At 40.2% G+C, this 27,129-nt stretch overlaps 2 protein-coding genes across 2 annotated transcripts in view; both read left to right on the forward strand.

The window, feature by feature from the left end:
- The window catches only part of fndc5b (fibronectin type III domain containing 5b), a 33,261-nt gene extending 13,871 nt beyond the window's left edge, over positions 1–19,390 (forward strand). Inside the window, exons 4-6 of the mRNA XM_085396173.1 lie at positions 5,915–6,004; positions 15,337–15,529; positions 18,943–19,390. Of these exons, the coding sequence (XP_085252299.1) occupies positions 5,915–6,004; positions 15,337–15,476 (230 nt within the window). The 3' untranslated portion in view covers positions 15,477–15,529; positions 18,943–19,390. The remainder of the gene's footprint in view (positions 1–5,914; positions 6,005–15,336; positions 15,530–18,942) is intronic.
- LOC146644314 (E3 SUMO-protein ligase ZBED1-like) lies at positions 12,877–14,921 on the forward strand. Its single transcript, XM_085396172.1, has 2 exons — positions 12,877–13,952; positions 14,116–14,921. The coding sequence occupies exons 1-2, from the start codon at positions 12,886–12,888 to the stop codon at positions 14,789–14,791; spliced, it is 1,743 nt and encodes a 580-aa protein (XP_085252298.1). The 5' UTR covers positions 12,877–12,885; the 3' UTR covers positions 14,792–14,921.
- Positions 19,391–27,129: the final 7,739 nt, after the last annotated feature.

Raw genomic sequence — 27,129 nt, forward strand, 5'->3', positions numbered from 1 at the left:
ATTCTTGGCCTTTTTTTGAGCTGCAAGTGACCAAAGTTTAAAGACAGGCTGTGCAGCCTTAGTTAGTTATTAGGTAACAATATCTAACGAGCAAAGTGTCCTGTGATTAGATATTCGCTAATTCTTGTTAACTACAGCTGGGCGATATAAGATTTTTTCATATCACGATATGTTTTTTTCATTTCAGGCGATAACTATATCTATCACGATATAAGCCAAATAACTATATTTGTAAGATTTAAATGTGCCGTTGCTCACAAGTAAAATGTGAAATAATCAGCAGCTTGTTTTTATTTAAATATTTATTTCCCATAATAAGTTCAACAGGGTAGATGTACTTAAGGAACATGAGACTTTTTCAGATAAATAAAGGCAAATATTGCAAACTACACAAAAGGCAGCCGCTAAAGCGTTTAAGTTTCAAAATAGAACAAACGAAACAGACTAAATTGTCAATTCCACTTAGAAACAAAATATTAATTCTAAAAATAAATCTTAGTTTGTTTTACAGAAGAACAGACAAAATTGACTAACTTTTGTCAATATCAAATAAACTGAGAACTAAAAGGAAATTCTCAATCTCTCCTTGTTGTATAGCTTAGCTTTTCAAACAGTTTTAACAGTTACTTTAGTCTGACAAAAGCCTAATGACGAATTAGCGCTTCCAGTCAGAGACCGAGGCTACGTCCACACGTACACGGGTATTTTTGAAAACGGAGATTTTCCGTTTTCGTTTTAAAAAATAATCCCGTCCACACATAAAGGCAGAAATGAAGGAAAACGCTGCTATGAACATGACAAAGTAGCAGGTGGCGCTAGATTCCTAACCGTGTAGAAATGTTGGCCAATCAGAAGTCTAGAAGCCTCGGTGGGAAAAAGTAAACAAAGCTGGGGCATAGAAGCAGAAAGAAAGTGTACTTTATTGGTCCCCGTGGGGAAAATCCCTCTCTGCATTTAACCCATTCACTCAGTGAAGCAGTGGGCAGCCACTGGGCGCCCGGGGAGCAGTGTGTAGGGACGGTACCTTGCTCAGGGGTACCTCAGGGTAGTTGTTCAGGGGAATCGAACCCCCGACCTTCCGATCATGGGGCCACCACTCTACCTACTGAGCTATCCCTGCCCTGAACCGAGTCGTATGTGTGGAGGGACAGTAACTGTGTGTATATGTAAGCATTTAAACACTGCAGAGAGTAGAATTAACAGTAACAGTATTGTAGAAATTCATTTCACCGAAACAATAACGTGGTGCACAGTGTGACGTCAAAAAATGCGCACAGCTTTGACGCTGCGTTTTCTCCGTTTTTCTAGTCCACACGTAAATGCAAAAACGGAGTTTTCAAAAATATCCACCCTGGCCGGAGTTTTTAAAAATCTTCGTTTTCAGTGACCAAAAACGGCGTTTACGTGTGGACGAAAGGTGCAAACGCATAGAAAACTCTGCGTTTTCAAAAATACCCGGGTACGTGTGGACGTAGCGCATGCACCAGTTTATTGTATTTCCAGACTTGCTTTCGGCACAATTTACAGTGCGCGCTACTCTGTTTTTTGTCAGACTTGAAATAGCCGAAATACCTTCACACTACGGAACTTCTATGGCTCTTCAGTTCGACAATCTCTCCAGCATTGGAACCATCATCTGTTTTCTCTTCGGTAACCTTCGGTCACACTCGGTTGATTTTTCTAGTCGGCACACTCATTTCCTCCATTACCCGGGCGGTACGGTGGCTGGCTGCTTCCCAAACAAATACACATGTGCGGCTTGGCACTTGTGCTGTACGTAACAAGTCATGTGACGTGACGCTGCGGCTGTGATTGGTTCGGCTCTGCGCTACTTAATTTGGATTGGCTGTTCTTTTTTTCTTTTCTTTAAGAGGACAAGAGCGGCGAGGTCTATCGCAATAGTTACATTTTTCTATCGAGAAAAAGTTATATCGCGATACATATCGTTATCGTTCTATCGCCCAGCTCTATTGTTAACATATGAATACATAAAAATAGAGAAAAAATGCAAAAATTTCAGTCACTAAAAGTGGTCCACAGACGTCTTGGATGATCTGTTAGTAAAGTTAACCAAGATATGTTATTAGTCATATTAAAAATACTTTGAATTCTCTTGAATTAGCTGACCTGTCACTCAAAGCACGCGTGGCCCTACTAATGCATAAATTTGAGCCTTAAGCCTAATAAAGTTTTATACCCTGTGCCGTTGCCTTGAAGAGAAAATTACCCAAAGAAACTGAAACAATGTTTTATACTTGGCTGATAAAATGCTTATTTTGGTTTTTAAGTTCAAGAGAAATTGGCTTGCTTTTAGAGTCTGCCACAAGTGGCCATCCAAGGAACTGCATTTTTTTGCACTGTGTTGGGCCTCGTTTTATTACTAAAGTCTGGCACTTAGCTTAAATAAGTACATAATTAAAAGAAAAGAAAAAAGATCTAAACTAAAATTTTCATAATCTAACTGATTTCACGCCGTTTTAGCATAAAGAGACACTCAAAGCTTGGCAAAACAATCTGATAATCAAAAGGTTAAGGTTGGTAAACCCTCTTTGGACAATTACTGTTTTGAATAGAGTTTTAATTGTTGGTCATAGTGACAAAGATTATGGACTAAATTTAGGGATTTCTCAGAATGGCTACGGCTAATGTCTTCAGCCTTGTTAAAAAATCGAGGTTACAAATCTTAATGGCGATGAACATTTTTGTTATGTTTCAGTGTACGTGAGGTCATGTGTGGCGATGTGTAGCACGAAAGTTTGTCTTGATGTTTAGGGGCTTTGACTTTGATGGAAGTTTCTTGTCTGCCTATAGTGTCCTGCATGTGTGTGTGTTGGTGGAAGCGTTCATTAGCTGCCCTGATTAAATCTCCCAGCCATTACTGCTCTGCTCCCCTTCTAAGCGGGTATTAATCAGCCTGACAGGATTTAGTATCTGTAGGTGCAAAGCAACACAACAGGAAGCCTGCTTGGGTTTCTCTCTGTTCTTCTTCTTCTCTCGTGGAAGTTTTGAATGCACTGACATTTTTTATGTAGCAAAATCTTTTAATTCAATTTAACTTTTCAATTTCAGTTCATTTCAGTGTTATTTATACAGCGTCGAATCACAACAACCACCACCTCAAGGTTCTTTATATTGTAAGGTAGAACCTAAAATGTAATTGTAATGTGTTCTTTTTATGTTGTTTATTACATTTTATAGGCTGCTGAAAAAGCCAAAGGTTTAGTAAATAAATCTTTTTCAGCAGTCTGATTACTGTCAGAACTGTTTTTACATTTAATTTATCTCTGAAATTGTGCTGAGCACCATGTTGCTCTGCAGCAGCAGATTGCTCTGTAACACAGCTGCACTCATTCATGCAGTCTGGAAGCTTCCCACTAAAACCAGTGCCTTCCCATTTAAACTGCAGCAGGTTTGGACTTTTGCCTCAAAATAGAATTTTGAAGTTTTGACTTGACAAAATGATCAATAATATTTTTTTTCTCTTAATGCAGCCAGAATATGTAGTTTCACATGAACGCTACATTCTGTATTTTCTTTGAATATTTTGATCCTACATACAACGGCATTAAGCTAATGCAGAAATTCCACAAACTGCATTTCCTTGAATGCTCAGTTGAGGCTAGCTCCCAAAACAGATTAATAAGAGAGCCTTTAGCTATCAAAATAACCTGCAGAAACAAACATGTTTACATACTGGTATAAAAACCAGTTTGGGTTTTCATAGCTCATTTGTTTAGGGCCTAAGAACTGCATTTTCATGGGCGTGGCCAAGCTAACTCAGGCTGCGAGGAGCATTCCTGCCTTTTGGAAAAATATGCAACTTCTTTTAACCATCTAAAAAATAATGTGGCTTTCTATTAGGGGTAGGGGGAGATATTGATACAGCACAGTATGGCGATAGTTTGTTTGGTGATATTGTATCACTACAGAAAACTAAATATCAGTATTTTATTAGGTAATTCAAATATTCTGGGAACACTATGAACAAGAAGGCTCATCTCATTCACCAGCATTCTGAGATAATGTTAGCCGAGCAAACTTGAATTAAATCTGCTCACCTGCAAAACCATCCAACACAGAATCCGAACGAGGTTGTAGGGACTGACTTCACTCATTGATGTTAAAATCAATCCATAACATTTATGTGAAGTGGGGGGGTTTTCACAGATTATTGGTTGATATTCTGTCTCTCTCCATTAGATTTAAACTTTTATAAAAATGTAGAGACTGTTTTTTTGTAATTGAGCAAACTTACAAATTCAGCAGTGGATCAAAATTAAAAAATGTTCCCACTCAGTCACAGACTGATATCTGACTGACTTATAACAGCATTTGGCAGGTTTTAGTAGAAGAAAAAACTGAAATGAAATAACTTTATCTTATTGGATAAAACAGAAACTGAAAAAGTTTGACTTCATTTACATAATTTGCAGCTGAAAAACATGATAAATTGCAATACTCAGCATATTGCAAAATTCTTAAATAATGTCATATTTTGAGTACTTTGATAATACTTTTTGTGTACTTAACTGTACTAACAGCCTTTCTAAGAAGTCAAAGTTCTAGTTGTGCTGAGTGAAGCTGTATTCATTTGTATGCTACATACCATTAATTAGCAGGTATTTCCTGTAGCCATTAATCTGAAGTAGAGAGCTTACGCCTGACTCTTCATGTCTCAAGGGGCTCGATGGCTGATGCTAATGTTACCAACACTTGCCAAGGGAGCAACCTCAAGGCTGCCGAGTGTTCAGCTCGTCTGTTGGCTGATATCTCCACACCTCTCCTCGTAGCTTTGGGTCTGCCCTCGCAACATAAACATATAATCTGCTCCTAGCAACTTATTAGAGTATAACCTTTCCTCTGCGCAACCCTAGGGACTTAGTTTGAGCTTAGAGGGATCACCATGGAAACAGCAGAGTTTTGAGCAAGCCAGAACACAGAAGTGTCAAAATCATCATCCCCGACTCCAAACGGCAAAACGGTGACCTGAAGAGACCACAAGTGGGGATGAAACGCACCCCTTCCTTAGAGGCCACAGCTGCACTTACCTGTCATAGTTTGAAATTTAAAAAAAAAAATAGCGGACAGCTGTGAGCAAATCGAAGACTTCCCAGTAAATAACTAAATTGCAATAAAAGTGATGCTCGTCCTTAAACACGTTCAGATGGTAGCCTGTTTGATGAATTGCTGGTTCTGTCACGTTTTATCACTTCAAAGTGTAATAGAAATCAAACATATCAGTGTCTTGTATTGTCAGCAACGGCTGGTCCATTTGGTTTTATTGCACCGAGGTTTTCTTTGCTGTCAGCTCCATAAAGAGTACTGTACACCTTTAAGATCAGCCCCCTTCAACCAGTGTGTGGTCAGCACTTCCTTTGGGGATATGCACATCAACTTAGGATGCAAGCCCAGACAAAGTATTGACAGTGATGTCTTTATTCAGTTTTTTTTTTCATGTTTTTTACCCTTTAGATAACAGACTGACCCAGGGGAAGCAGGCTGGGGAAGAAGGTGGAGGAAGGAAGGCTGCTTGACTAAGGGTATATGGGAGGTAGCATAAGGCCTTGTGTTGGCAGCAGGGAGGAAGCGGTTGTAGTCCAAACTGTGTTCAAACCTTTAACCCACTGATTGGTTTTAAGCTGCGGCTGCCAGAGTGCTGTCAGCAAGAGGAACACAGTGAGTGATGGGGTAGGGATCCTGCTTACTCTGTCTCTGCGGACCTCTGCTCTCACTTAGCTTTAATTACACTGACCAGAGTGGGGAATTTACACCAGTCAGCCTCTCTGCTCTCTTGTCACCCTGCTTGATTCTTTTATCTTTCCCTGCAGATTTTCAGAGTATGTGGGACGATGAATCGCAGCATCCTCACCGACGCTCTGTTGACTGTGCTCACGTTTCTGTGTTCTCTCTCCAGACGAGGTGACGATGGAGGAGGTCGGCGATGCTGCCCAGCTGAGGGCGGGAGAACTCATCATCATCGTAGTGGTGCTCGTCATGTGGGCAGGTAATATTTCTGTTCAGTGATGCACATTTGTCACCACGGACCTCGTAGGAATCCACTGTCTTTGGGCAAATGTTCCTGTTAAGAGAAACAGTGGCTGCGGTATCATCCCTCTGTAATGAGTGCCAGACGCCTGCAGGGCCTTCGAGATGATGTAAAGATAGCTAGTGTGAATTTGGGCGGCAACGCATCAAATCCAAGTCTCAGTTTGATAAACTCATCAACAGGAAACAACTGCAAAAAATAAGCTAAAGGCTTATCAGCAGACAAGCAGCTCTTATAGGAAAATGCGTATCGAAGATGTGTTTATGTAAAGCAACATACATACTTCCTTTATTATGTTATAAATGGTGCTGGTACATAGCAAGTCTCCTGTTATTATCAAACCTGACTGCTTCCTTAATATTCCCATGACATGGATAATGCACGTAAGATGGACGGTACTTATTTATGGTACCTTTCTATTCAGTAAGTGTTTCTTATTACAAGTCTCAATCATTTAAACACAAATTCACACACATTCAATTCAATTCAATTTTATTTATACAGCGCCAAATCACAACAACAGCCACCTCAAGGTGCTTTATATTGTACAGTAGACCCTACGATAATAGATACAGAGAAAAACCCAACAAGCATATGACCCCCTATGAGCAAGCACATTGGCGATAGTGGGAAAGAAAAACTTCCTTTTAGCAGGAAGAAACATCCGGCAAAACCAGGCTCAGGGAGGGGCGGGGCCATCTGCTGCAACCACTGGGGAGTAGTGATGGGATTTCCGGCTCTTTTTAGAGAATCGGCTCTTTCGGCTCTGCTCACTAAAAAGAGCCGACTCTTTTGGCTCCCAACCTGCTCTTCAGGTTGTTTTGTTGTTTTAATTAATTTATTATTAACGACAATATAAAATTATACACAAAAGGAATTACTAATGCAAAAAATGTGGTTTTATTTACACTCAACAAAAATATAAACGCAACACCTTTGTTACTGCTCCCATTCCCCATGGGATGGACGTAGAGACCTAAAATTCATTCCAGATACACAATATAACTATCCCTCCCAAACAGTGGTCACAAATCAGTCCAAATGTGTGGTAGTGGGCACATCTGCTATATTGAGATAATCCATCCCACCTCACAGGTGTGCCACATCAGGATGCTGATCTGACATCATGAGTAGTGCACAGGTGTACCTCAGACTGCCCACAACAAAAGGCCACCCTGGAATGTGCAGTTTTTTGCGCTATTGGGGGTCTGGGGACCCAGAACCGGTCAGTATCTGGTGTGACCACCATTTGCCTCATGCAGTACAACACATCGTCGCATGGAGTCTATCAGATTGTCAATTGTGGCCTGTGGAATGTTGGTCCACTCCACTTCAATGGCTGTGCGAGGTTGTTGGATATTCGTGGGAACTGGTACACGCTGTCGTATACGCCGGTCAAGCACATCCCGAACATGCTCAATGGGTGACATGTCCGGTGAGTATGCTGGCCATGCAAGAACTGGGACATTCTCAGCTGCCATCTGCCCTGAACAATGTGAACCATGATTCATCCGTGAAGCGCACACCTCTCCAACGTGCCAGACGCCATCGAATGTGAGCATTTGCCCACACAAGTCTGTTACGGCGACGAGCTGGAGTCAGGTCAAGACCCTGATGAGGACGACGGGCATGCAGTTGAGCGTCCCTGAGATGGTTTCTGACAGTTTGTGCAGAAATTGTTTGGTTGTGCAAACCAATTGTTCCAGCAGCTGTCTGGGTGGCTGGTCTCAGACGATCTTGGAGGTGAACCTGCTGGATGTGGAGGTCCTGGGCTGGTGTGGTTACACGAGGTCTGCGGTTGTGAGGCCGGTTGGATGTGCTGCCATATTCTCTGAAACGCCTGTGGTGACGGCTTGTGGTTGAGAAATGAACATTCAATGCACGGGCGACAGATCTGGTTGACATTCCTGCTGTCAGCATGCCAATTGCACGCTCCCTCATTGCTTGTGGCATCTGTGGCATTTTGCTGTGAGACAAAACTGCACATTCCAGGGTGGCCTTTTGTTGTGGGCAGTCTGAGGTACACCTGTGCACTACTCATGATGTCAGATCAGCATCCTGATGTGGCACACCTGTGAGGTGGGATGGATTATCTCAATATAGCAGATGTGCCCACTACCACACATTTGGACTGATTTGTGACCACTGTTTGGGAGGGATGGTTATATTGTGTATCTGGAATGAATTTTAGGTCTCTACGTCCATCCCATGGGGAATGGGAGCAGTAACAAAGGTGTTGCGTTTATATTTTTGTTGAGTGTATATATGTTTATATATAAATATATGCGGTGGCCCCTTGAGACAAAGCACGTAAAAACTCCAAAACACATTTCTAGCGTTAACTGAACTTCCAAAACAGAGCTACCTAGATCACTTAAATTACACAATTGAAAGCATATGTGTATTGTTTGTGTATTTATACACAAGCACTCATATATATATTCAAATAATTCAAAAAAATGTTCATTTACCTGTTACTACCACACACCAAATCCGGTCGTTGGTACTTCCTGGCTTGTGTAGCCACTAGGTAACAAAAGCTTTTACGTGTTTTGGAGTTTTTACGTGTTTTGAAAGCAAAGCACAAGGCTCGTGTGCAGAGTGAAGAGAGTGCGAAAGTGCGAGAGAGAGGGTGAGAGAAAGGAGCCAATAAGGAGTCGGCTCACGTCATTCTCTTCAAAGAGTCGGCTCTAAGAGCCGTTTCGTTTGCAACCGACACATCACTACTGTGGCGAGACCGGTCTCCCCAACCAGTCACTGTATTCCAGTGGATACAATGGTGTGTGTCAGGATTTATTACTGGATACGTTGGCACGAGGACTGTAGGAGTCAGGGATTGATTTCTAGCAATCTATAACCACCCGTCTGTAAAACATTGTCTAGTAACAAGACTAAACTTACAGCCCTGCGAGCAGCTCTGTGATGATGCTAACCTTAATGCTGCTTCAAGCTAAATGCTAACATTAGGATTCTACCATATTTACCATTTTCTCCATTTTGTTTTGACCTTGCTTCTATGCTAAATGCTAAATGTAAAGCACTGATGGTTCTGCTAGATTACATGTCAAAAGATCTTTGACATTGTGACGGTGAGACAGTTTGCTTGAAATCAGTTGAAATCATCATGTGAGAAGGAAAATTCTGTTTGTCAACTAAACCTTAAGAAAGGTTCATCTTGGAACCATGAGTACGAGGGTTGCGTCAGGAAGGATATCCTCCATAAAGCCCTGTCAAATCAAACATCTGGATCAGTCTGCTGCGGTGAGCCATTGGAAAGATAAGGGAAATAATAATAATGACTAAAAACATCAATGTGTTGCTAGTTTGACTCTGGAAACTCTGGAATAGCCGGTTGTAGTTAGGTAGAGCAACTTAGATCATAACCTCAACAGGAAATTACACAGCTGACATCTTTCTTCTCTTTACTCTCAGACTGCAAGCTTACTTATGATCCCTGCAGGCTTAGTCTGCTAGGCATTCCCATGATGCATTGAGTATTTCTTATTCACTCTTTTTTACTTTCCTGGTGTTTTTATCACTCATTTTAATTCATTTTCATCTCTGGCTCTCTTGCATGTGTGCATTTTCCCCCTCACCCCACTGGTCACTACTGGGGTTTCTTCCTGTTAAAAGGGAGTTTTTCCTTCTCACTGTCACAGAGTGCTTTCTCATATGGGGATCATCTGATTGTTGGGGGTTTCCTCTTTAATATTTGTAGGATCTTTATCTTACATTAAAAAAGTGCTTTGAGGTGACAGCTGTTGCCATTCAGCACTGTATGAATTGAATGGATTTGAATATCTGTCTTCTGCAAACAATCTGTAATCTGTGTGCAACTCTCCACTCAGTGTCAGAACCAAAAAATAAATATATAAATAAAACTCATCCTGTTATCACTATTGAGCAGAGTTACATAAACTAGTGTAATGTATCTGTCTGTTAAAGGGGCAAAGATTCATCCTCTGGGGATTACCCACACAGTCCCATAAACCAGCGGTCCCCAACCTCTGGGCCACGGACCGTACTGGTCTGTGAGAGTTGAGGCTCGAGTGTGAAATTTATGGTTTTCAGGGTTTTTCATCGTTAACTCGGTTTCCCTGGTTCTTTTCCTGTGTTGTAATTGTGCGTCTTATATTGAAAGAAATATTTACGCGTTACCATAGCAACCAGAGCGCATTAAGGGGCAGAGAGGAGGATGTTACTCTCAATATTGTTGGTGCATTTCAGGAGGACGCTGCTAATAAAGTTACACAATTACACAGTGAATTTGTGTTTATTATTATATTTACAAAATACCACAGTTTTTGTCTCGGTCATATCATTTTATTTAGTTGTATTTATCCGCAACACCGGTCCGTGAAAATATATCTGACATCAAACTGGTCCATGGACCAAAAAAGGTTGTGGACCGCTGACATATACGACCATAGTCAGTTGTACTTCCTACCAGCTGCAGAAACTCTGACTCATTCTTTATAGCGAGCTGTTGCTCAATAACAGAGGACTTTACATTGAAATGAATTTTATATCACAGTTCACTTTTTCACTCAAGGTTAAGTGCTTTGCTGTGGAAAAAGTAGACTAAATGACACATCCACATACAAGAATTGTTACTTCTTCTTCTAGTTATTAGTTGTATGATGCGTCTCAACACTGTTTCACACATGCAGCTATAAATATCGCTTCCTAACCCACTTCACCAAGTGCAATGATATACAAATATGGCCCAAATACTGTATAAGGTATATACAGTACACACAGTACTCTGCAGGAGACCTGGATCTCCACTGCCTATTAGCCGTGAGAGGACATGAGACGTGGATTCAAAGACAGTTGGGAGATAGAAAAGAGAGAAAAACTGAGTCAATCGAGTTTTGAGAAAAGAGGAAAAAAAGAAAAAACGAGGGCATAGTGAAAAAAAAACTGAAAGTGAAGGAGGCGAATTATGTTTTTCACTTTTTAATTGGGCCTGTGGGGAATGCTTGGGGGATATCACAGCAAGATATCCCATCTCACTCTTTGGTATAGCAGTGATCAGATGAGCGGAGGCTGACATAAGCAGAACCACTGAGGCTGGAGCCCATTCAGGCCTGGATTGCACCCTCCACGTGCTCCCCCACCTTCATGAATTATTCCCTTTCTCCTTTTCTCCGCGCTTGTTCGCTATCTGCCGTCGCATCTGTAACTCCTATGCCATGTTTTTAATCTCCCTGACTTGAAGGCAAGCTCCATGTGGCTATCTCAACATCACTTTCATATCACCATCTGCTCATTTCACGCTGCCTGTGTCTCTGTTTCTCTCAGCCCCATTTGAATGGCTTTATTGACACATCAGTAGCATGTATCATATCTTGCAGCTGCTGAAAGAAAACTATTTTCATGTTTTCACGTTTTGGTTTAAATCGGGCTATTTTATCAGCTTGTCAGCAAAGTTTCTAACAAACTGTTTTACAAGAGGTGATCAATGTCTAACTGAGTGACTAAAACAAGACTTTTTCTGTCTTATAACTATTTATCTGTTACTTAATTACTTTGGTGTAGTATGAATGGTCTTTATCAGTAGGAAAAGCACTAAACGTATTAAAATACATTTTAAAAGTCCAACATTTACACTCTCCGTCACATTTTCTAAAGCTGTCCAGTGGGCCAGATTGGAGTCTTTGCTGGGCTGACGTCTGACACCCTTTCGCAGTCTTTATCATCAGGGATAATATTAAATGACCCAATATGAATTGTAGCACTGAAGTTTTTCTCAGCATTAGCCAGTGGAGCTGTGTTTGCCATATAACAAGAATAAGGCTCTTAATGTATCTACAGCAGAAACAGGAGTCAAGAGTAATACAAGGGAATGTGCTCATTTAAAAAATAAAAATAAAAAGCTGTAGCTCTTTCAGATTAATTTCATCTATTATGGCGAGAACCAAGTGTGGAAAAGCATGAAATAATACCATGCTGGATTGATTGGAAGGAGGATGTTCTTGGACAAGAAATCAGGCAACACACAGAGTAATGTATTTTTTTCTGCTCTTTGCACCTTTCTGGTTAACATCCAGATTCACATTTAGAAATGATTGCCTGGTGTTCATGCCTCTCTGAATGTGGTAAGCACGAGAGGCGCCGTAGCCTACAGCTTCCTAGTGCTGTTATTAGCGTCTTCTGCCACTAAAGTATAGCAGACCCATGGGACGCTCCCCTAAGTATGCAGAACATTTCATTGCAGTGCATTTTAAACCTCTTATGGAAAAGGCAGAGAACTTCATGGAGTTATGATTTTACATGCACCCACCTGCCTAAGACTTTGTGGCATCCATATAAAGCAGCAGTGGGGTTTATTTTTATTACAAAAATATGATTTGAATTATGAGATCGCACTGCCACTCAATAATTTTTGGCAAACAAAATGTGTAAAGTGATCTCCCTCAGTCCCACAGCATCTCCTCCTTTCATCCAGATCCAGTTTTGCTTTCTCTTGTTGCTAATGTTTTGGGTTTTTCTCCCTCCAAATTTGGGTTATATTTAACTACGTTCATAAACTTTGTTAAGTGTATGAAAAATTAGATTTGGTTATGTATAGATACTAAATATATATATATATTAGTGCTGTCAAAATTATCGCGTTAATTGTTAAGATCAACGCGAAATGTTTAATGCATTAAAAAAAATTAACGCTGATTTTGTTTTTTTATTAATTTCCTGTAATCTAAGACCTTTAAATTCATGAGCACCTCTGGAGGAGGGGGCAACAGTGTGCTATGCTGGTGTTTGGCCTGACAGAAATGATTAGAAGAAGAAGTGACACCATGCTACTATCTAGCTAACACTAGCTAACACACGCAAGCATGGACGAGGGCGGACTTTTGGGTGGAAAGTTTCTCTTTAAGAAGTTGCCTGATGGTTTGTTGGACAAAACGAGAGTAATATGCACAATTTGCAAAGCTGAATTCAAGTACCACAGAAGCAGTTCATCACTGGCGTATCACCTGAGAGCAAAACACCCAACTGAATCCACCTCTACGGGACCTCGCCAGTCTACGCTTCAGGAGTATGGTGCTTGTGGACGAATAACAAAAAATGTGAGAGAAAAGGTAACCAATTCCTTGGTTGTTTGGATAGCTAAAAACTGCCGACCAGTTAGCATAGTAGAAGATGATAGACTGAGAGAAGTCATTCGTGCTGCATCAGGAGATGTGTGTTACAATCTGCCCTCGAGAGGAACCATTGTGTCGAGACTGCACACTTTGTATGGGGACCAGAGGGCTCAGCAGTCCAGCAAGCTTGTGCAAGTAAGGAATGTCGCTCTCACCGGAGACCACTGGACTTCGGTGAACAACGATAATTACTTGGGGGTCATGGCGCATTTTATTGATAACGACTGGACTATGCAATCGTTTGCACTAACAGTGAGTAAAACTGAAGAGAGACACTATGCTGAGGCGTGTGCTGACCATTTTCTGAATGTTGCAAACGAATGGAAAATCAAGGACAAGGTAACCACGCTTGGCACCGACAGTGCTCGTAACATGGTTGCAGCCGCCAGACTACTTCCATTTGAACACATGCCCTGCATGGCCCACATTCTGCAAAGAACGGTCACAGTTTCTCTTAATGACAGCGCATTTGAAAGGGCTCTGGCCAAATGTCGCAAGATTGTTGGACATTTTAAGCATAGTCCAGCAAACGCTCAGGAATTAAAGGCACAGCAAGCTGCACATGGACATCAAACAGAACCGCTTGTTCAGGACGTTCCAACAAGATGGAACTCCACCCTAGAGATGATCAAGCGGATCCAGAGAAACAAATTTGGGCTGACCACCATCCTGACTCAACAAAACAGCAAGGTGACTATGTTGACTGACCAGGAGCTTGACAGACTGCAAAAGCTGGAGGAACTACTGGAACCTTGCAGGTAAATCATTTTGTTTCTCATGATTGTGTGTCTATCTTTGCATTCTAGCTTTGTTTTCAAGTATGTTCTCCACCTCCACCTCTCTGTGTATTTTCATATGTGGTATTTATGTTTGTCTCTGTGTGATTAATAAAAAAATACAGACTTGATCTTTCTATTGCAGATATGTTACCGAACTGCTGGGAGGAGAGCGGTATGTCTCTTGTTCCATGGTGTTGCCAGCCTTGTGTCATTTGTTCAGGATTATGGAGCCCTCAGATGATGACCCAGTCTACGTTTTGAGGTTTAAGAAGATTTTTACCACAGACCTAGCTCAGCGGAGGGACAGCAGCAATCTCACATGGCTGAAGATCGCTACTGCCCTTGATCCCAGGTTTAAAGACCTTAAATGCCTTTCCAAAAATGAAAGAAGAGAGGTGTGGGCATCAGTACATGACCTTCTGATGTCAGAGACGGATGCACACCAACCATCTGCTCAGACAACAGAGGAACCCTCACCAAAGAAGAGCAAGATGTCCATCTGCTTGCTGGGTTCTCCTGATTCAGATACAGAGGAAGAGGAAGATGCTATAGACTGCTGTCTGAATCTGTACAAAGCAGAGCCCAAAATTGACATAGGAGAGTGTCCACTACAGTGGTGGTTAAAGAGAGAAGGAGCACATGCCAGGCTGGCACCTATTGCACGCAAGTACCTGTCAACCCCTGCAACCACAGTGCCTTGTGAGAGATTATTCTCACTCTCAGGTCACATCATTCAAAAGAAGCGTGCTTCTTTGTCATCAGACAATGTAAACAGAATAGTCTGCCTCAGTAACTGGCTGAGTGCAAAGAAGGACTAATCCAGATTGCTCCTTTGAAGTGAAAAATGTTCAACATTCTGGGTTTTCAGTCGTGTCTTTTTGTGTTTTAAATACTGAGTTTTGTGCACCCTTTATTGTTATGATATTCACTTTAACCTGTAGGCCTGGGTTCAGTCACTGTTGATGGCCTTAAAGGTTTTTTGTAAGTTTTCACTGTGTTAAAGATTGATGAAAACCATTAAAATTCTCTTTGAATTTCAGCATACATTCTCTGTGTTTATTCTGCATTTACTTCATTGTGTTGCATAAATGTCTGTTACAATCTTAAAATATAAAGAATGAAAAAATGTAATTGGAGCCAGGCTATTAATAAAGTAATTGAGATTAATCGCAATTAATAACAGAAAATTGTGAGATTAGTTAGTTTTTTTTTTTAATCTATTGACAGCACTAATATATATATATATATATATATATACACACACACACACACACACACACACACACACACGTAAGGTATAAAATCATATAAATGTTACTGTTATTATTTTACCAGAAAATTATGATGTACATTTGTCTCTCAGGTGTGATCGCCCTGTTTTGTCGTCAGTATGACATCATTAAGGATAACGAGCCCAACAACAACAAGGACAAAGCCAAGAACTCCTCAGAGTGCAGTACCCCAGAGCACCCGCAGGGGGGGTTACTGCGAAGCAATGTCTAAGATCAGCCCTGCGTCACCTTCTGCAATAACCAACTCCTTAAACCTCAGGACAGGTGAGAGACTAGAATTTTTTTTTACTATTATCTGCAAACGATCCCATCGTACGTCATACCTCAGGGATAGCTCAGTAGGTAGAGTGGTGGCCCCATGATCGGAAGGTCGGGGGTTCAACTCCACTGAATGGCTACCCCGAGGTACCCCTGAGCAAGGTACCGTCCCTACACACTGCTCCCCGGGCGCTGCATTGGTGGCTGCCCACTGCTTCACTGGGTGAATGGGTTAAATGCAGAAGAACTATTTCCCTATGGGGACTAACACATACACACATTATATTATTATATATATTATTACATACCTCAGAAATACCCGTCTTATTGTGTTTTTATGATGTATTTATGTCTTTTTGAGGCAGCAACCTTAATTAAGTTACGATATCAATGTTTTCTCTTTGACTGACCATTTATTGATTCCCTTTGCTGATGTGTCATTGTATCATTGTGTTTTATTTTGGTTGTGGGCGTAGATGGTATGTAAAGATGGATGTAGTCACTGCAGCAGGTAGATCCTGACTGAGTTATCAGGAAGCTGATATTAGCGAACGGTCAATCAGTTGAAACAAACCTTTGGAACAACAAACCTAAAGAGACACTTAAAATCACCTTTACCCAGATGAACATGGATCGTTTTCAATGAGCAAACAGAGAAAATGTGAAAGCTAAAGCTAAGCTATTCAAAATTTACTAGCCACAAGCTATCAGCCTCAGTATGAGCAAAGAATAAGATAGAGTGGTTTATAAACATACTGGAAAATGTAACCTTACATTTTTTTTAGTTATATGAATCTGTTGCAGCTGCTTGCTTTGGTAAGGTAAAACATATCAGATGAAGGCAGATGTGCAGCAACTCATTTTCAGCTAATAATTCCAATAGCAGAGCACTTTGTCTTCAGGTCTTTGGTAAGAGAAGGTCCAGTAAAAAATGTAATAATTTATTCTTTTTGCATCAGAGAAAAGTTCATTTTAAAAAAAAATCGGAAAAGTAGAAACAGCCTTTGATCATTTTATGAGTGATGTTGCATAGCTTGTCCGCTAAAGGGAGCTCTGCAACTTCCCTGTCGGCTGTTTGGAAAGCCACAAACAACAACCAACTAACCTGATCAGAGTCAAGAACGACGTAAATTAGTAAAAATAGAACAACGCATTATAATTTTTTAAAAAGTTGTTTATGTTTTATGTGTCTGAAAGGAAAAAAATAGCCAATATATAATAATATTGGGCTTTTAAAATCACCAAATATTGGTGTTGTTATCGGTCTTGCAAATCCCATATCCTTCAGGCTCTAGTGACATCAATCACCAATGTTGGGCAAGTTACTTTGAAAAAGTAATTAATTATAGTTACTAGTTACTTCTTCAAAAAAGTAACTGAGTTAGTAACTGAGTTGCACGATTCTAAAAGTAATCAATTACTTGAAAAGTAACTAATGCGTTACTTTAGAAAAAAATGTAACCCTCTGGGGTGCAGGGTGTAATTGGCCATTTTTAACTACTTTTGATTTTCCCTCCACATTTCACCTTTAAAAACTATTTACTTTGCCTTGCTTGGCATCATTCTTTTCAGCACAACCTCACGTGTCTGAATTTACAGTCATGTTTTCATTTTGACATACTGTATTAACACAATTGTTCTAAAATCAGACAAAAAAAACATAAAATCAGAGTAGAAAAAGTTATATGTTCTATCGTAACAACAACAAACATGTTTATTGAATCATATTTCATAACTTCCATCCATCCATCCATCCTCATTCTCTGCATTACTGCAGCTGCAGCCCTGATCCGTCTGTCGATCTCCGGCTCCCTTCTCCCATCACTCGCGAACAAGACCCCGAGATACTTGAACTCCTCCACTTGGGGCAGAAACTCATCCCCGACCTGGAGTGGGCACTCCACCCTTTCATAACTTTAAATGCAAATATAAATTGTCAATTTTAAAAATCATGTGGAGAAGTTTTGCAAACAACAAAGTTATTTGCAGCTATTTACCTTTTACCCCTTCTTTAAATAACCATTTCAAACTATTTACATAACAATCAGCTGTTCTGCATTAAATAAGATGCCACACAAATTATTTGTGCCACTCCAAAAAACTCATTTTCTCTGTCCCCTATAAAGGAGAACATCACAGCCTGATACTTGCAGGCCTGACAGCAGCAGGTGTATCACGCCTCTTGTTTTCATTCAGCAGTCGCGTCATTGTTGTGACACACAACGCAAAACTATCCACAACACTACACACTAACTACACAAGACAACACATTAACTACACACTACAAAAACGCTAAACGTTACAAATCTCTTTTTCTGCTTTCTATCTCTCTCTCTCTCTCTCTCTCACTCCTAAAACTTCCACCTCTTCCTAAACAACCAAATGTCATGTTACCATGTCATCTTTTGATTGGTCAACATGGTGCCAATCAGGAACCATGCCCGTTCCACCAACACGAATGGGCTGTTTTTTGTTTTGTTTTGTTTCTTGTTTTTTTGCTCATAAGCAGAGAGTGCTTGTTAGCACTGTACTTAAACAGTAAATGTGACGAAATTATTGAGGAAAAAACCCTGCGTATATATTGTTTATCATGACTCTGGTTTATCAGCACAATTTAAAAACTGTTTGTTGTTGCTTTGTCTTTAAGTGGTCATGTAATTGGCTTACCACGACTACTTTATTCTTCCTCAGCGAAACAGCAGCACTCATGTGATTGTTTTGCCCCTTTAGCTCCAGGTGTTGTGCCAAAAAGTGATTACCGTCCGCGGGAGCGTGCGCAGCTGCTTAAAGCTGTTGCGCCCAGATTACTTACGTAGACAGCTACTTAAGATGCGGTAAGCTGAACACAGCTTCAGCCGTCTGTTTGTTGGAAAATAGTAACGCGACCGCACCGCATTTTCTTGTTAGTAACGGTAACAGCGTTGTAACAATAGAAATAGTAATTAGTTAGATTACTCGTTACTGATAAAATTAATGCCGTTAGTAACACCGTTACTTGTTATTATTCCCATCACTGTCAATCACTAAGAAGCAAGGCTGCTTTATGAAGCCATCGACACGCTTTTGCTGTGGTCTGACTGAGAGACAAGGCCATACTGGACTTTTATCAGTTGGCGACTTGTCAGTAAAAAACACAGGCTTACTCTAAACTCATACCCTGCTTTTTTAGTGGTTATGGGGACAGTTATTTAAAAAAAACAAGATCGTGCTCTATTCAGCAAAATCCAAAACTAGTGATTAAGACCATAAACTCATTAACTAATTGGTGACTTGGGTCATATTGCAAGCGAGCAAAAAGCAAATTTTGAGTGCAATTATCCACACAAGAAAGTACATTTTGAAAATGGCACAAAACAAACATCATCCAGACTAATCTTCAGCCTTTTGGTGTTTAAGTAAAATGACTCTGTTTCTTTCAGATCCTGAAACCAACGGAAAGCCATTCTCAGAAAATATACTCAAGAACAGATAATCCATTACAGAAACTCTTCTTGACACAATGGAGAGCTCTGCAGCTACAACAGGCACAAATGTGAACTTGCAAAATGAAAAGCTGCAAAACAGTGAAAGAGGAAACACCAGATGATAAAACTCCTTTCACTTTTGTAGCAACCCAAAAATGGATCGCGGCTGATGCAGACACGAGATATTAAATGGCTGTCGGTCAAGCTCTTCTTGACGAGAACTGCTTAACCCGTATGTTCCAGTTACTCCACATCGGTGGCATCCAATCCCAGGAGTGGATCATTAAACATGAATGTCAGCTTCAGGTTTGTATCATCGGTCAGAGATGGCAGAAGTGCAGACTGCCACACACGAATAGCTGGTCCAGGAACCAGTCGGCACACAACAAAACAAGCTAAAGACTTTCTCTTTTTCTATGTCTGTCCATCTGCATCACCTCCTTTCTGTCTTTATAACAGCCCTCTGTGTAGCAGCTCATCTCTCTCCCTGTCTCTCTGTGTCAATGTCTCAATGATAAGCACATTGCTGTTTGGTGCTTCTCCTGTCGTGATTGTTTTAGCCCTTACAATCCCAGTCCTGATTATGGAATGATTATATTGTTGGGTCGGAAGTATTAAAAAACGCACAGTTATTTGTTTTTAAGGTTAGATTTAGGAGTTTTCCTTCTCGCTTAAAGGGACTCTTAAGTCCAGCTTGTTAATTCGGGGATAAAAGATCAGGACAACGTGAAAAACCATGCATGTGCACAGTTGCAGCCAATTTGTTACCACTTTGATTGACTGACGATGACTGAAAACCTGGATAGTGATATAATCTATGTGCTACTAAGTGTATTTTTCAGTTGTTACAATAACTAAAAATACAACTTAAACATGTGTCATTATCTTTAATACTCTTGACAGTTGAACAGTTCAAATTCATATTCATGTCTAATGTAACAACCAAACTAATCAGTTTTATGTGGCCCAACGACGGAAGGATTAAGTTTTTGTATTGATCCGATACCAATTAATACATAACAGGTATTACCAATACTAATACTGCTACTCTTGACCTATGAAGGCAGCTTATGTAGGGCAGAGCAGTGTGTCAGGATTTATGAGATGAATCGTTAATTTGCAAATTTTAAACACTAAATCATCATAATTTTTACTTTCCGTAATAATTAGTTAACACAACGAAACACAACCTTCAGCTTTTCATGTATTTTCAAAATGAATTTTTTGGAGATCTGGAGTGTAAATGTGCCTGTCTCTAAAGCACCGTGGGTCAACTTCTGCTGTTAAAATGGGCTATAGGATATGAATAAAATAGACATGACAGTCAACACAAAAAAGGGAAGACACTTTTCATAGTGTGTGTTTAAAGTATTTTTTTTTATTTCCCAAAAAAGTTATTGGGCTCCATATTGAACTTAGATGACGGAATCAAAGTATTGATCGTATCACACTAGTATAAGTGGGTGGATCCAACCGCCTCGACTCAAGATTCCAGCAGGGTATTTTATGCAGGAAGGAGTTAATTAACATGTAAAAAAAAATCATTAAAAAAAGACCAAAATCAACAATCAATTAGTCCTGCTACAAAGTATGTCTAACCATAGCCTTTTATAATTAGCTTTGGGGAGGGTGTGGCTCAGGAGGTAGAGCGGGTCATCTACCAATCAGAAGGTTGGTGGTTTATTCCTGTGTCTGTGTGTTGAAGTAACATTGGGCAATATGCATCCATCGTGTGCGTGAATGTTAGATGAAGGCACTTGTCTAAGACTTGTCTAACAAGATCTAGAAAAAAGAGTCACTGGGTGAATGAGGCTTGCGGTTACAACCGATGTCAGAGTTAAAAGAGCGCTATTTAATAGCAGTCGCCAACCTTTTTTGCGTAGGGTATGAATAACCCTATTCATAACACACTGGAAAAGACCCAGGGAAACCGAATTAATGATAAAAACGATAAAAAATATCGATAAAAACTGATAAAAACCCTGAAAACAATCAATTTCACACCTGAGCCTCAACTCTCGTGGCCCATTACGAAACGCCTCACAGACTATTACCAGTCCGTGGCCCAGGGGTTGGGGACCACTGCTATATAAGTACCAGTCCATTTACCACCAGTGTGTACTTAACAGCAGCTGAAAGTAGTCCCCAAAATATATAATCTGCTAATTCCTGATTAGGCAACATTTGTGGGTAAAAAAAATCATAATTGCCCAGATGTTCCATGTTTAAAAACAGAAAGTAGATGTGTTTATGGCAGTTCTAAAGGTTTATGTCTTCAGTCGGAGCAGATGGATGAAAAGTGAGCGCTGCGGGCAGATTAGCGAACAGATTGTTGGTTTTAGTCTTTTCTCGGGATTTGCAGACAAAAACATATATATGTAAAATAAGAAGAAGCTAATTCTCAAAAGCAAAAACAAATGGAGATTATATTTGAAGTCAAGGGAAATCATAATTTGCTACCTAAGCTTTTAAGCAGATGTGGATACAATATTAATAAATGAGAAATCCAGTGTACATTTTCATAGTGTTACTATTCCAAGGGATACAGAAGAAGGAGCGAAACACATCATCTGGCTAAAGATAAAGGCTTCTTTTTATTTTAAAGTTTCCTGTTGAATTATATTGTATTATCTGCACAAATATATTGGACAGCAGCCCCTTTACACCGATGCTCTCTAGTTGAGTTCCCTCAAAAAGTCGACAGAAAAATGCTGCGAAGCTGAACTCAGCAGAGTTGCATCCTTATTAGAGATAATGAGTGAATGTCTGAATGCCTCGCTGGTTGAGATGGCTGCTAAAAAGGAGCACGTATACGCACATATACGATTTAAATACTGCCGTGTGCTGAGAGAGAGCAGGGCTTTGCGTTCTCATCAAAATCAATTCTGCCAAGGCCTCGCCCTGCCATCCATTTTTCACCCTCTCCCTACTTTATCGGCCTTTCTTTTTTCTTCCTCTGTCCCCAGCCACCTTTATCCACCTACATTCTCCCCCATTTATGACTTCACCCTCACTTTCAATCCCTCTGTCACAATACTCTTTTCCTCATATATCACATCACCCTTCCTTGTTTCTACCCTTCACCAGTCTCGTCCTCGCTCTTCTTTCCTCTCCCCTGATTCTCATTATATCCACTTTCAGGCTCCCGTTAGCTGCCTTCTCCCTCTTGGCATCAGCTCTGCTCTCTCTCATTCATTCGGCGCCGGCCCACTGCCTATCCCTCGCTTGCTCTTCTGCCCATTTATCACCTTTTTGTCTCAGACTGGCTGAGATGGACACTTTACCTGGTAAACAAGTGAAAAAAAAATAGACTAAAGGGAGGAAGAAAATGAGAGATTCAGTGAAGGAGAACTCTTGAGGAAAGGGAAAAATAAGATAAGTAGAGGAATTTTTCACTGATAAGCACATTTAAGTATAGCTTAAGAAACACTTTTTACACAGTTTGGGGCTTTTCTAAAACAAACAAACAAAAAAATGTATTTACTCTAATAACTGTTAGCATGTCTGGTTAACTAGCTAACTAGACAGTCCTATTCTAAACCAGCATTGTGTTTATGCAGCATTTCTGACATTGTGGATGCTAGCATTTCATAGTTGCTAATTAGCTAGCCTGCACTCTTTATTGGATTTGAGTGAACAGCACCAGCCGCTAAACGTACCAAGCACATTGGTTAGTCTTTATCCTTAAAGCCTTTTTGTCTTTTGATGTGAGAATGGTTTGAATGTAATAGTAAGGCCTTTAATATTTCTTTATTAATACTATATAACTTCTAGTATATACCAGACCAGTCCTCTGAAAACCACAAGTCTTTAGGCATGAAAACAGTATAGGCATATAGCCAGTGTTGCCAACTCCTCAGTAAGGAAAATTGCTACTGGTGGTCCTAAAAGTTGCTAGAAGTCGCTAAATGACATCATCGCCTAATTGCATAATTGGTCATGCTCATGTAATTGTAACTGAGCCATAGGAGAGAGAAATAACATCGTGGAAGAGATATAAAATTAGTAAAAAAAAAAACAAAAAAAACATCCTAAATACATTTAGAATATATTTAGAACTACAAATTAAATTTCTTTTAGCAATTATTGTTTTTTTAATGTCCCAATTCCAACCCTCCTCCTTTATCCAGGCTTGGGACCAGTCAAAAGTGACTCTGGCAGAGTTACTTCTTTTGTGTGTGTGTTTTTAAGTAGTTTTGTGATCCACAAAAAGTAACAGTTAAAGAAGAACTGACTGCATTACAGTCATGGCGAGAGCAGCGGCTTCGCTCATGTGTGATTCATTTGCAGTTTGGACGTGTAGGGGTGAACATGTCCTGCTCTGACAGCAGATGGGGGTGACTCCTGTATGAGGACTACCTGCTGCCAAAGGCACGGTGCCCACGGCAGCACCCACTGCTTGTTGAGAGTAAGATCGATACGTGCTTTCACGTCAAAAAATCGTCATTAGTCTTCCTAATAACGCCAGCAAAAGTCGCCAGATTTGTTGCTAGTTGCTTTTTAGAAAAAATGTCGCTAATGGGGTCTGAAAACTCACTAAATATAGCGACAAAGTCACTAAGTTGGTAATACTATAGCCTTCAAGGCAAGGTTTTAATTGGAGCTAACTTTAGCTTCATTAGCTTGATAGCTATAGCAAATGTTGTATGCTAGCATTCGCTGTTTTTCAGGAGCCAAACTCAGCAGCCACTGGTTAGAATCCAGTGAACTGGTCACTCTTGAATGAGAAACCGTTGTCATCTAAATTTGCAGAATGGTTCAAAATAATTAACAATAATATCAAATGGTTGTACAGGGAAGACAAGTGTAGCTCAACAGAGGAAAGGTTTATTGAATGCACATTGGAAAGGTGTTCCAAATGTAAGAAGGAAAAATCCACAAAAGTAATTTAACAGCAGCTATAAAATCTCGTCTTTGCTGATCTTTGGTGTTTAATTTATATGCCTGTGATACTGAGGCATTAGGCTTTACACTTTTGATCACAGAAAGCATTGAAACATTGGTTACTCTTTAATGTGGGATGAAGATAAAAAAAATCAACAAATTCGTTCACATATCAGTTTCTTAAACTATATTGATGTAAAACAAGCGTGTCTACAGAGCAGAGGGATTTAAGAAATTACTTCGAATGAATAATAATTTAGTAGAGTATAGGGACAAACTGTCTGACATTAAAGAAACGAAATTAAGTGGTACAAAGGCAAACATTCAAAGAGAAGACTGGTGATTTTGGGGAGCATATGATACTTGAGGCGATGACAGAAGTAGGGCACCATGACCAGCACTGTAGAGCACAGCAGAATTAAAGAACAAGCATGTCAAACAAAATAGACTCCAGGGAAGTGAATGTCAGGCTTTTTCAAAGAGCAGTGTAGCTGGTCTTTTAGAAACTTGTGTTAGACTTGCTGTTGTTGCTCTGTCTGCACATGTGGACAAAGAGGAAAGCAGAGAAAGGTTTCAGTCAGCAAATCTGGAAGTATTTTTAAAAAGCCCTCTTGTTTCCCATTTGACATATTTTTTAAAAGGTCTGCTAAAACTGCAAAAAAGAGGACAGGAAGGATATTCCTGTTGTGCTGGTGGTAACCTGACCATGCTTGTAGACCTCTCTATTATTCTAATATTTTCTCTAAGACATTCTGTGGAAAGATTGATTCTGCTGAAGTAAAACATTGTTTGTCCGTGTACATGCCGTCATGTGAACGGAGGAATCTGCGCTTTGTGTTAACATCTTTCGCAGAAGTTATTTACCTGCTCTTTAATTGTTTCTTGTTTAAACTGATTGGTGGTAATCAAAATGATTTTGTGAGCGTTTAGCTGAGATTCTGATGTCATACATGTCTATATCTAAATGACAGACCTAGTGGCACAGCCTGTGAAACCCTCTGACCCTGGTATCAGGGGCACTAGGGTTCAACGGGTTAAGCTAAACTAATGATTGGTTTTAGAACTGAAGAAGTCCAGTCACCTTGTTTTCAAGATCCCAAGACAGTGTTGGGCCATATTCCAGTCAGCACACTGCTTTCTATGTTGAACAAACCAGGCTAACGCAGGTGAATCCTCTCTAAAGTCATCAATAATTAAGTTGGTGCCCACTTGATGTGCTTTTCATTTGATTCACCCTCTCCTAAGCAAGGCAGTATGTGCACCGAGATAAGATCAGGCTTTGTAAAAACCAGCTGGTGCAGTCAGCCCCAGATCACTGCACATATCCCCAATTTTACTCGAAAACTAGTGCTACAGCTCTGGTAGAAGTAATTAAGTACCAGTGAGGTTTGTAGGCGAGCTTAAACATGAGAGCATCATCTTGTCTACAGACTAGACCCCAAGGAAACATAGAGTATAAAATGTGGACATACTGTAATGTCACGCATTGATTTGCAAAGTCCCTTCTTCTACTGAGCATTTTCATTGCAGTCTTGGTGTTTTGAAACCAGCTATGGTGAGAAAGAAGCAGGTCTGACTGTGAAACTGCATGCTCATTGGCCAGCTTATTGTTGACAAGTTATTAGCCAATGAACATACTCTGAAACAAGATTTATAAAAATGACCTTGTTTTTGTTCATTATGGCCCAAAATGAGTAACCACAAGCACAGCAGAGAACATGTCCAGAGGTCAAGCTCGATGGGACCAGGAGTCTTTTTTGGTGTCCCCCCCCCGATGGCCATTAAACAAAGCAAATATTTAAGGCATGTCGTATTGGCTTTACTTTTCAGACCTGGGAAGCTACGCCCATCTTTTATACTGTTTGACAAAATAGCAAAACTGACAAAAACTATTATAATGCAAATTAAACAAATCTAAATCTGCTCTTCTTTTTAACATCGCTTTTTTATTTCACTTGTAATACGTTCCTCTTTGTGATCATTGAGAAAAAAACTGAAACTTTTAACAATACTTGATTTTAACATTAGATTAATTTGACATAATGACATTTTTTTATTCCATTTACGAGCAGCTATTACTGCAAATGAAACCATAAATGTCCAAAAATATGATGAAATCCTTTTTTTATTTTGAATGCACAGATCCAAATTGATATTAGTTTTGACTCATGAAGAAATAAAGAATTAAGCTATTTGAAAGTACTGACTGTTTGATATTCATGTCACGTACGTGACGTGGGAACTTTCCCCTAATCAGGGTGCACAGGGGTAAACACTAAATGTAATCTGAGTGTGATAAAAGTACAAATATACTTAGTGACTGTGCAGATACCGAAGCTGAAGTGGTCATTTTCATAGCGGTCGAATCCAAGCACACATAGAAGCACACTCACTCATCCACCACGTCTATTCTCCAACTGGCTGCAGTCCAAACTGACACATGGGGAGAGAAGCAGCAGAAGGTAGGCCTGTCCCAAACAGCTCAGTCTCTGTCTATCTGAGGCTGCAGGAAGCCACTGAACAGCTGCTCAAGGTGAACGTCCAATGAGGCATGTGCAAATATGAAGCTCGAGACTGGGAGAGAGACCTAAAAACAGAGACCGAGTGAGGCACACACACAGAGGGGAGGATGAGTCAGAGAATCAGAGGGAATAGGCTCATGAGTGACAGACGCAGAGGGGCAGGAAAGATCATTATACCCGATAGGGTTCGCTGAATCGAACCTCCGATTTCAGTCACGGCGACATGTTTGAATCTTAACAGGGGTGTCTTTTGTTTGCAGCGTGACAAGAGTCTCAATTTGGATTTGAATGTGTCATCATGGACAGAAACTGCTCTAGCGAAATTGTAAAAAAACAAAAAAACAATTGCACCACAGAAAATCTGACAACTTATCACATTGGCCAAACAGCATCCGATCCACTCACCAGTTCTTTTGTGTCCATAGGTGTCCTGAAAGCAGCTATACTTGCAGCAGAGGACTTTTAAGTGCTCATTCACACTCGCAGCCTCCCTCCTTTGTACGTCATAAACCCAGATATAACTATGTAATTTAAATCATTGTGACATGATGAATATCTGTGAGCTTCTCAGTAACCCCGGCCTTAAATCCAACTCCTGTTCATCTTCAACCCGAAGCCTATGGCTAAAAAAGAGCCAATTCCCACTTGTTTGCCTGTACTGTAGACTGGATGACTGAATACTGAGAACCTTGAATAAGGCCCTACATAGTGTAGAGAAGAATAGGGCCGTTTACTT

The sequence above is a fragment of the Rhamphochromis longiceps genome, linkage group LG22 (assembly GCF_057381845.1).
Source record: "Rhamphochromis longiceps isolate RC_006_pf linkage group LG22, R_longiceps_female_GT1.1, whole genome shotgun sequence".
In the NCBI taxonomy this organism is placed as follows: domain Eukaryota; kingdom Metazoa; phylum Chordata; class Actinopteri; order Cichliformes; family Cichlidae; genus Rhamphochromis; species Rhamphochromis longiceps.